We start from the raw sequence: 12,215 nt of genomic DNA on the forward strand, positions 1-12,215 counted from the left end.
TGTGGTCTACCATTTGGAATATTGGTGATTATTATTAACATCGTTTATATGTCGTTTATGGTCCTGTAGTCCCATCTACACAATATGAATAGCAGAAAGTACCCAAAAAATCAGCCATTGCCCTGCATAGTAATTGACCAATGGGAGCCATCCGATTTTCAGAATGTAGACCAGAGCTTTAAGCAGGGGTGCCCAATTCTGCTCCTGGAGGTCCACTGTCCTGCATGTTTGAGGTTTCTCCCTGCTCTAACACACCTGAGTCTAACCATTATTAACCCCCTGATGAGCTTTAGCTACTTGATATCAAGCAGACCATTACAATCAGGTGTGTTAGAGCAGGGGGAGAAACCATGCAGGACTGTGGCCGTCCAGGACCCTGGCTTTAAGGATAATTAGGTTGTTTATCAGACTCCTGATTAGCTCTGTCAGCTTTACAGGTACCTGGCACGCAGGATCCAGATGAGACACGCCCACAGCAGCAGCACAAAGGTCAGCCAGCTGTGGTACGTGATGCTCCAAACCTAAACAACATGGAAACAGCACATAAGAATGTGGATATCCATATTGTGATGCTATTTTGTAATTCTGTACAGGTTCACAGTATCTATCAGCCTGAAAGTGCCGAAAACAGTCTGTGATCAAAACTAGTTTATGGTTGAATATGTAGAATCTTTATTAAAAGCTTTATTTAAAAGAAAATTAAAATAAAGGAATACACCCACAGGGCGTTTTGAGGGGTACAGAATGAAAGTATTGCTTTTCCTTTAAAACATGTATTTAGTCTGAATTAATATTTATGTTATGTGTTATGTTATGTTATGTTATGTTATGTAACATATTATTATGTTCTGTTTCCATTGTAGCAGCCAATAGTGTTGGGCGTTGCTGGTTGCCAGGGTTGTCTGTTGTTGGGTGCAGCTACTGTAGGCTGGCACTGGGTGAAATGAATTTTCCCAATCCTGCAGCTGCTTCGGAGCCTCAGTGAAGGGGGCGTTATTTGTCCCAGCAGCTAAGTGAGCGGAGACGGGCAAAAACCAGAGTCACTATAGGCCGAGCATTCACTCCATGGACTGAGAGAAAGGAGAGAAACACCATTCAAACGCACGCCCAAATGGCTACGCTTCTCCTTTATCGCTAACATCACTCTATCTTTACTTAGCTGGAACGGCCAATGCTAACAGCTAACACTAACTGTCAGTCAAACTCCTCTGCAATCATTTTTTTTTTGGTGCGATTTGCTGGAGGGAGGGGTTCAAACAGGCTCAAACAGATTCCGATCTCCTGTAGGTTACTGGACAACAAACCTGGCAACCTCCCAGCTGGAATTATTTGTTGTTGTTGCAACTACGCTCTTGAGACACTAGATGGCGGCGTTCTGCTCATTCTCCATATTCAACCTTTAAGTTCATGTGTTCATTGATTAGACAGCACAGTATAATGCATTGGTCTTATATCATCTTATATATGTAAAAAATCTTGGTTCATAGTTACCATCATGGCTATGAGAGCACAAACATAGCTCTGCTGCATGACCACCTTTCCCAGCAGGGAAAAGGGGCTTTCACTCTGTTGGGGTCCACTGGGGGCGCCACTTGCACCTGCCAAGTACAACAATCCTCATCTCAGTGTGCAGAACATAGAAGAAGAACAAACCAACTGAGGCTTCTCGATCCCAATCAATTTTAGCGCTGCACTTCAAAGGACATCTTACCTCCATATTTCTACATAATCAGCCCTAACAGTCAAAAAGGTCCCAAAGCCCACCTCTTTACACTTTGAAACTGCCTACTGTACCAGATGTACGTATTGATTTGACCAAAAAGCAGAATCTGCAGTTTGCCAAAAAAACCTGAATGTTAGACTGATTTGCTCACTAAATTCACTTCTGAGAAGGTGTGTGTATGCCCTGAAGTGAACCTATAACAAAAATTAAAAATGAAAGTATCCTTGATCAACACTGGTCATAAACAAACAAACCAAAAACAATCAAAGCTCAAGTAAGTTGTATTTTATTGGTCCAGTGTTTTAGGAGCTCGACTAGCATACTGTAAAATAAATCAATTCAACAGCTTCATCCTACAGACTATCACCACTACACACTGTATACTGCATACTGGACTCTCTACTGTGCACTGCCCCCACTAATCTGATGTCCTGGGGAAAGGTCCATCCATTTCCACAATGTCTTCAAGCCTCACAGTTTCAGAGCCAGGAGAACAGTGATGTGAGTGCGACAGTAAACAGTCAGTTGTATCCATGGAGACGTGTGGAGCACTCTAGACGTGACCAGCTGATGGAGTTGCTGTTATTGAAGACAGAGCCAAAATACTGCTGCTTCTTAGAAACTTATCGGCACTTTGTGTGTGTCGCATACAACAACTCAACTACAACCAGCAACAGAGGCGTGATCTATTAAGATAATAATAATTATTATTATTTTTAATAATAATTTTTTCAGCCTTGTGATTGGCTAAAATGGCCTTCCTGTTAGGAGTGCTATCTCCACCTATTGCTTTGACATGTGTACGACATTGTTTGAGGCAGATTTTGCGGTCTAATGTGGACGGAGATATTTTTTATCACACCGGTGGTGTGGACGGGAATTTTTTTTATTTTAACCGGGGGCCATAAAAGTTTGGTTTCAAAAATACCCGTGTTCATGTGGACCTTAGTCCTTAGTGACATGGATGATTTTTTTAAAAACATAGCGGTTGATACCCAGATCTGGCTGGCTCTCTTCAGTCATAGTTCCTCCTCTGCTGCTTTCTGTGCCCATAGATGAGAGCATGAGCTGAAAGAGAAGAACACAGATACACACACAGCTCTTTAAGATACACAACTGTACATACAGTATTTAGAGGATATGCGGATACAATTTTATTCAAAAATTTGACTTGGTCTCATTATTTCACACCATTAAATATCATTCTGAGACTGTACGTATGATGACTATGATGCCATGTGTTTCACTGTAATTACTTAAAAAGGTCAGCTTTTAATTACTAAACTAGACATAGCAGAGACAAGAATACATACCTGTGTGTCATCTTCATAGTTATCTTTCTGTTGATTCCACGACCTTAACTCCACCATCTCCTCGTCTTCTGTTTTGTCCTGCTGCTGCTCCTCCTTAGCCTGCTGAACACAAATATACCATCTGTGACGAAACACAAACTGACAGCTTCTCTTTAAAAACAATCATGATAGAAAAGGTTTGGATTGGTTGCAGAGTCATCCTAAATGTTTCTACTATAAATATTGTTTGCTTTTATTTTTCAAATTTGTATGGCCTTTCCATGCCTTTATTAGGATAGGACTGCTGGAGGTTGAAGGGAAAGGGGACGGAGAGAGAGGGGGGACAAAATGAAGCAAAGGGCTGCAGGTATTCATCCCACCCAGGCCACCAACACTTTGAGTTATTGCCCTCAGGCAGACGTTTCAGGTCTCTAAATGCTCGGACTAACAGACTTAAGATCAGTTTTTATCCAAAAGCTATAACAGTGCTGAACACCGCAAACACCTTTACCTATGATGGTACATGATGCTCAGGGTCTCTGCAGTCTACTGTTTTTTGTTTTGTCTCCTTAAGCTGCTACGGCGTGTGTGTGTGTGTGTGTGTGTGTGTGTGTGTGTGTGTGTGTGTGTGTGTGTGTGTGTGTGTGTAAGCTTGTTGTTTTAAATGTGTCTTTTAAAGTTTCAGCCTTTTCTTTTTAATGCTTTTAATGTTACATTATTTCTGAACTTTAAGGGATTGTACTGTGAATTCCGTTGTACTGGTACAATGACAATAAAGACAATTCTATTCTATTCAATTCAGGTTTGAGTTGAGCCCAAGGCAGCTGCATCAAGGACTTTTAGTCTCTGTGTACGGAGCATCTGCTATAACCACTGAGCCACCGTGCTCTGTGCCCATTTCTTTCTCTCAATATTAGTCGAGGGCTCTACCAGGACCAAAACAATGCTTCTTTCCAAACTTCATTTTGAGATCTTTTTAAATTGACCAAATAAAGTCCTCAGACAGACCTTGACTATAATATTTGTTAATTGGTGGTGTGATTTAAATCAAAACTTGTGATCAAACAACAGTTAAAGAGGAGTAAGTTATGCCGGTCGTAATTTGCTGATCACACAGATTCACAATTTAAATTCCCGCTCCAGACCCGTGTTAAAGTATTTAATAACGACTCTGATATGATTCATATTTTATTTAACATGGATTTCCCACATGGGAAGTTTAAAATGGATGGAACTGGAAAGCTCATCTACTGTTTCTCCCTCATTGAAGAATTCTGGATCTGGCCCTACCCCCTGCTGCACATGCCTGCACGTGCCCGGCTAGCTTGAGATCTTCAGTAACCACTTGTAGCCCCTACCGAACATTTACAAAGATGCCCAAGGTTCAAACTGCACCATGTGAACTACTCAACACGTTGACAAAACACATTGGAGAGAATCGACCATAGGCCTACATGTTTGAGCTTCAGATAGAAGACGGTATGGCAGAGCAGCCTCTTGGGAGGATCACCAACTCACAGTATGGCAGGTGCTTCTGGAGCCCCTCAGGTGGATGGACATAACGAGGCCTGAGCTGCCTGTCCATGGAGCTAAAGTTAGTGATCTGCTACTAAGTTCTAGTTTCAGCGTCCTGAACCTGCCGTCAGTCAGACCCAGACTCAGATGAGGAGTCTGATGTCACTCACATCAGTGTTTAGCAGACGTATCAGAATGGTGAGTGTTATTAGTTTCTGTTCTTTGTTAGCTTGTAACTGTCAGTGTCTGACAGCTGTGATGACAGTGTGTTTTCTCTCTGGACTGTTCTGAGCTTGAAGTTTCAGGTTTCTTTGCCGGTGTTGTGTCGAAGTTGTTCCTCTGTTGAATAGTGTTTCACATATTAGACAGTGATTGGTTTATTTACTAGGGAAGTTCCAACTAAAGCTGAATACGTTTGAATATGAGAGCTCAGAGAAGGAACGTGAAAACAGTCTCTCTAGTGACTAAATTTTCTCAGATACAAGTCACTATACGACTGTTCAGTCCGATGTAACACTCACCCTTTCAAAATAAGATTTCCGGGTCCAAACGCTCCGTCAAAACAAAACAGACACAACGGCCGGACATGTAATAGATTATGATCACCTCTTTCATCAGTTAGACGTCTTTTTCATCAATAAGAAAGAGGTCAAATAACAATTAAGTTTTTTAAAATCTCAGATCTGTTCTGGCTTGGAGCCTGAAATCATATTTTGAAAGTGCGTTAGGTCACGTCTTTACAGCCAGATACTGTCAGACATTTTAGAGGACAGAAACAGAAGATGGGTACTTTAAGCACAAAAGCTAACCATTCAGAAGACAGCATCTCACAGCATGTCGTCAACACAATCTTGCCCAACATTGCAATACTGTGCAAACATTTACTGCCATCTTTTTTTTCTTTTTTATATGTGATACTCTCTGATATGGACACATTTCAGACAGTACCAAAGAAAAAAAGTAGCAGGTACCTGGTTAGGTGTTCCATGACACCCTGTCTTGAGAACAGTCACTATGGTAATGTAGAGGAGGAACAGTATTCCTGGGTTGACATAAACTGGCCAGTCATGGTCAGCATTGAGGTTAAGCTCATAGGGTGAGGAGCAGTTTCCTGGTATGATGATATGCTTCAGACCAAAGAGTCTAGATGGGAACAGAGATAAAGAAATACATGGAAAAAGAGAGAGAAGGGTGGGGGACAAAGACAACAGGAGGCAGCTAGTTAATGGCATGTTGAACAAATGCTCATAAATACTGTAGTGACCAAAGGGATGGAACCTAATCTACATTCCAGAGCACGGCAGGGTTTTTCTGGGGTTGGAGGGTCTGGTATGGCAAAGTCACAAGTCACGTCTACATGATACCCCGTTGTTTTTTTAAGCTAGCTTGGAGCTATTGAAAGAACATCCATCCATCATCTTCAACCGCTTGTCCCTAACAGGGTCACGGGTGTCAGGACCAGATCCCAGCTGACATTAGGTGTGAGGCGGGGCACACCGTGGACAGGACGCCAGTCTATCACAGGCAGAGGCGGATTAATGCACAGGCTGGCCTTGGCTGCAGCCTCGGGACCCCAGGTCCAAAGAGTAGCCTAGGGGCCCGTGACCATCTTAATACGCCACTGATAATAGGGCATGGAGAGACAAACAGAGACAGACAACCTTTCACATTCACACCTACAGTGAATTTAGAGTCATCAATGAACCTAACAACTGCACGTCTTTGGACTGTGGGAGGAAGCTGGAGAAAACGCACGCAGACACGGGAGAACATGCAAACTCCACACAGAAGCAACACATTAACAACTATGATAATAATACAAATATGACTAATAGCAATTATGGCAGTGGATAAACTAGAATGATATGAATAGTAGCAGTAATAATAAGGAATTAATAATAATGCAAACCTGAGCCAGCCCTAACTATAATCTCTATCAAAGAGGAAAGTGTTTTGTGTGTAGACCCCACCTCACAGAATGAGTGAGCAGCTAGCTAGATTCAGGTGCTCCTGAGACGGCCCCTTTCCCGAGTTGGTACACACCCGTGTCTACATCAATTGAGCTGAGTTGGAGCAAATAAAGAGTTTTAGGTGCTGGCAACAGGCTTATGACCTGACATGGTCATCTCTCGTCTCCATTCTAGTAAAGAAACTGCTGCACTGCTTATTGCACTCTAGTCCACGAAAGTCATCTGAAGTGATGCCAGTTTCTGGTGATGACAGTACAGTATGATCAGTTGTCAGTGGTGACATTTGTTGGTTTAGAGTCTGCATTTTTCCTGTATTTCCTGCTATATGCACTGTAAAAATAAGGGGACACAGTTACCTTTGCCAGCACAGAAGTGTGTTTTTTCCTTTAGTATTTTAGTCTCTCTGGATGTTATCTCTTTAACACCTTGACAAACATCTGAACATTTTTTTTAAGTATACTGTGTACAGATCAATATACCAAATTATGAGTGAGAGTTCACTTCTTAGACACTGAATGCATGTGAGACATTTTTATTGGCAGAATTTGTTAAATATTTGCACCTGTGTTTATTGATATTCTGTTTGTACATTTATTATGAAATAATACCGGTTATGATGAGAATGCCTTTTTTATTTTTAGAATTTATTTAATAGCTTAAATGTTCTGGGGGAAATGGGAATTATGTAAATATATTTCATTTTGTATTAGTTTTCTACCAAAACTACATGTGACTGAATGATTCTAATCTTTTTTTGGCAGTTTTTCAAGCCTCTTATTTTATAGGACAGACAGGAAATGGGGTGAGAGAGAGAGGGGGAGACATGCAGCAAAGGGCTGCAGGCTGGAGCTGAACCCGCTGCCTCGAGGACCTTCATCCTCTTTACATGGGGGGACTTTGTGCCACCGGCCGCCCCTTATGTTGCATTTTACAAAATGATGCAGTGGGGTGGAGGTTAGGCTCAGACCAGGGGCTGAAGTTACACTTAAATGTTGCAGGCGGTAAAGGTGGATCTCATTTTAATGATTGTATATACTGCTAAGTAGTTGAATATATTACATCACAATTCCTTAGTTGATTTATATTTTGTATTCATAATCTGAAATTGCCTAGTCCCAATTACAAGCTGTCATCAAATGAGGTATATGCTCACGACTACGCCATGGCAGGTGCACTGCTCAGGACCCTGGCACATGCAGTGTTGAGAGCTGTTCTAGAGAAACCTGTATGCAGCGGCACTGGGCACGCTCTGAACAGGCACTACACGCGTTAGCCTACATGTATAACTTATTAAAAACACACACAGGAAGTACTGAAGTGGCATTAACCAGGAAAGAGGGACATTAGGGTTAAAATAAAGGTCTGGTTCACCGTGATTTAGAATTTATGACATTTGGCTTTTGTTAGTACCAGCTATCCAGATGGAGACATTAAAACCGAAACTTGTGGTGACACCACTTCCTGTACATACCGGTTTACTTCAGCACTTTCTGTACAACAGCAAACTTCTACCCGTCTGCCAGAGAATACCCAAGATACCGTTTACCAGTTTGGCTACATTCACTGCTGCAGTTCATATGCCACTTACTGTGCATGTTTGTGTTGATAATTGTTATGTGTACTAATTCGAAATACTTCCGTTGTCTGATTTTTCCCTTCTTTCTGTGTAGAATCAACACAGTTATAACATCAAATATATGTAAACAAATGTTCATAAAGAATCAGTTATATGTAGCCTTCAAGTAAATAGGATGGCACAGCCTGCACACAAACACAAGGGTTGGATCAGTTAAGTTCAAATTTATTATTACTTTTTTTCAAATTTTATTTTTCCATCTACTGTAAGTGAGTCACAAATAAAATGATGAGTTAGATTAAAGGTTGAATATGCAGGATGAGAAAAACACCTCCATCTAGTGTCTCAAGATCGTGGTCACAACAACAAAAAAGAATTCCAGCAGTCGGGTTGCCAGGTTTGTTGCAGAGTGTGTCAGAGATCAGCCTGCTCCAGGTCAGTGATGAATCAAACAGGGGAACCACTCATTTGGACTCATCAGTTCATTTACAACAGTATTTAACGTAGCAACAACAGACAACCCTGGCAACCAGCAACGCCAAACGCTATTGGCTGCTACCATAGAAACAGAACGGGACAGAAAGTCATTGTCAAACCCCTCAAAAAAAAATGTAAATATTAATTCAGACTAAATATATGTTTTATGGAAAAGCAATGCTTTCATTCTTTACCCCTTAAAACACCCCATGGGTGTATTTTATTATTATTATATAAGTATATATATATTATATATATATATATTAAGTGTGGAAATATAAGCACACACACACACACACACACACACACACACACACACACAGTCTGCTGACAGCTGAGTTCCCTGACAGAGACCAGGCAAGAACCGTGGTGATGATAGATGAGAGAGAAACTGAGAGGGAGAGAGATCATATGTAATCGTGGAATGCTACACTGCCTGCTCATCTTTCAGCATTTCTGCATCAGCTGATAGAGTGAACAGGCTGAGGTGACAAAGCATCAGCTGCTAGCTGGTCATTCCACACATACCAGTCCACAAATCACATTCTTCTCACATTCCTCTGCTCTAACATAAACATTCACTTTCTCTTAAGTTCACTTTGTCTCCTAATCGCACATTCTCTTATGCTCCTTCTACCGATTCGTAGAAACTACACACCAGAGCCAGTAGGTAAGTCTTAAAACACTCTTTTAATGAACTCTGGGTTCACTAACTATGTTGTTGGTGTTTGTTTTCTCTGTAGGGACTCTTCTAATCTGTCCTCTTCTACACTGTGGTGTGCTGGGGGGCAGCATATCCAAGCAGGACACCTCCAGACTGGATATACTGATCAGACGGGCCGGCTCTGTGGTCAGCATGAAACTGGAGGACACTGGACAAACTGCTGGACATTATGGACAATGCCAGCCACCCCCTGCACACCGTCATCAGCAACCAGAGGAGCCTGTTGAATGGAAGGCTGCTCCTGCCCAAGTGTAGGACCAACAGGCTCCAGAACTCCTTTGTCCCTCAGGCCATCACACTCTACAACTCCTCACTCAGGGGGAGGAGGAAATAAAGAGGACAGAAGGGAAGGAGTGGGAGCCACTCACTGTGCAATTAATAATCTACTCTTACACACCTGGATACTTATCTTCTTTTCTTTGTGCAATAACTTTATCAAACACTTAAGTGCAATACTGTAATCTTACTGCTCATTTCTGTCATACACAGTCATACATCTTTTATCTTTTACATTTCCTCTACATTTAACTTATCTGATTTAACTTTCTGTGAATTCTATTTGACCTTAATTCTTACATCTACCTCATATATATCTGACTAAGAGTTTATTGTTTACTGTTTATTGCTTTATATATATATATATATATATATATATATATATATATATATATATATATATATATATATATATACCTCCCTTGTGTTTTTTAAGCTGCTGGAAACTCAATTTACTTGCGGGAGTTCATCCCGGGAAGGGAAGTCTAAGTCTAGTTATGCTACTGCAGAGGTTTGTTGTTATTTTCAGCAGTATTAGTGGTTAAAAAAGACGTTTTAATGCCTTCACCGTACTGCCCCGAGCTAATCAGTGTTAGCCACGTCCGACTGTTAGAGTCTGTTAGCGACTCCCCGGGATTTCTCCATTTATACACAGAAAAAACTGTCTCGAAGGCTTATTTGATGTGTGCAAGTGTCGAAAAAGACCATAAGATGAATATCACGCCAGATTAACCTTTAACTGTTCATAATAGTGGCAGCCTGTGGGAACTAACTGTGTCCAATAGATTTGGCGCATAGTGTTCTTGTTCTCTAGTGCCAGAGTGGAGAAGTGACCCAGTCTGGTCTTTCAGGGACCACACTTTCTTCCCTAAAGGGGATGAGGTGAGCTCGCCCTGACTCTACCTGCTTACTCTGTATTCCTCTAGCTAGTAATGGACGCTCTTCAGTCCTTCTTCATGTTGTGCTGAGCTGTGCCTGGTTTGTGCCAACACCTGGAGCTAGATAAACAAAACTCTGTAGATTCACAACTGAAACTGTGTGTTTTCACAAAGACAGAACTATGCATACCCGTTCTTCTCATCAGATTTAAATAGCTACACGTATGCCTTATTCTTTTTTATTAATCCCAATCACATTATTTAATTATTTTTCATTCTTTTTTTCTTTTTTTTGCACCCCCATTCAGGCACTCATTAGACCTGTCACTGAGAAATACGGCAAAAGAAGTGCAATTTCACCGGCTGTGTAGCATGGGTGAGGTTCTCCAACGTGTCAACACACACGGCTGTGGCTATACCGCTAATTCAGTGCACATTTCTGCAAACCACCACTGTGGTAAAATCTCAATCCTAATTATCAATAGAGGTCAGAAGGATGATCAATGATTAATTCATCTCATGTAGAAACAGACAGAAACAGAATTAAAACATCATTAAACTAGGAGATGATGCTCAAATGTACTGTTACTGATATAAAAGAATGATGGAATTAATTCTGTGTAAACAATTTAAAAATCAAGTTCTTAAATTTGCCTTTCAGATTTTAAAGGATGCTGTGAATTCCTGAGACATAATAACAACCAGTGAACTTGACAAACATCCTTAAAACACTGTTTTAATATATATATATATATATATATATATATATATATATATATATATATATAATATTTCCTCCTTATCACATCACCCACATCTATCTAAGCTAAAGCTGTTTGCATGCCTGTTCTGAAGTCTGCATGAGGTGTGCATGTGGCCCCCACTGTCACCAAAATTGCAAGAATGTGCTGGTCACACCCAAATGCACTGAGCCAGGAGTTGAGACCTCGGTTGGTGTCTGTGTATTGCTGCAGGGAAATACAGCCTTTGGTGTCATGTGCATATTTGGAGTGACATATCCATATATTCATTTGTTTGTTGCTTCATGGGGACAAATTGTTTTATAATCATTTATTTTTAATCATTCATTAAAATGAGAAAACTATGATTTAACTAATTTACCTTATATAGCATACTATTACTCATTATTATTATTATTATTATTATTATTAATAAAATCATTTGGATTGAAACATATCCTGGTTTTCATGTGCAGTGTGCTACAGCCTTACCTTGCCCACAGACTGTGTGGGGGGAACAGGGCCTGGGCCAGCAGACTCTGGTACAAGTACAGACAAACCATGTGGCCAGCAGTGAAGAAGCCCACCATCACACACAGTGCATTGAAACCAAGGTGACTGATGGGAAAGTGGCACGCCCACCACGTGCACACGCCAATGAAAAGCAGGAAGTAGATGGCTGAGAAGGCAGAGGGCAGTGTGATGCCTGGGAGGAAAAGGAAGAGAGGGCAGAAGCAAACAGTCAGTATACAGACAGAAATGGTTGCTGTCAGACCAGTGAACTCCCTGGAATGTGATGTTATTTAGTGATACTGTATGTTTGAGACCTGTTTGCCTAGCTCAGAAACAAGACTGAAGCTGGGGGAAGATATGTCTTGTAATAGCTCCAAAGCTGTATTTTTTCACATTGAATTTTGCAGGAAGTTCTCCTTTTCACTGACAAATACAATGTATTCATCCAATAATGACCTGAGTCGGCACATGCTCTGCCCTCTGTCGCTCCGTTATCTTCCATTCTGGAGGTTTCGTTCGGTTTTGACTGTT

General features: G+C 41.0%; 1 protein-coding gene across 2 annotated transcripts in view; it reads right to left on the reverse strand.

Moving 5' to 3' along the window:
* Positions 1-12,215, reverse strand: part of piezo1 (piezo type mechanosensitive ion channel component 1 (Er blood group)) — a 125,831-nt gene that overhangs the window by 58,151 nt on the left and 55,465 nt on the right. For both annotated transcript variants that reach the window (XM_083923231.1, XM_083923230.1), the window contains exons 6-11: positions 11,664-11,877; positions 5,502-5,673; positions 3,037-3,138; positions 2,719-2,791; positions 1,492-1,598; positions 442-521 (exon numbers count right to left, since the gene is read on the reverse strand). In XM_083923231.1, the coding sequence (XP_083779357.1) occupies positions 442-521; positions 1,492-1,598; positions 2,719-2,791; positions 3,037-3,138; positions 5,502-5,673; positions 11,664-11,877 (748 nt within the window). The remainder of the gene's footprint in view (positions 1-441; positions 522-1,491; positions 1,599-2,718; positions 2,792-3,036; positions 3,139-5,501; positions 5,674-11,663; positions 11,878-12,215) is intronic.

This window comes from Echiichthys vipera (genome assembly GCF_963691815.1).
Source record: "Echiichthys vipera genome assembly, chromosome: 11".
NCBI lineage: Eukaryota > Metazoa > Chordata > Actinopteri > Perciformes > Trachinidae > Echiichthys > Echiichthys vipera.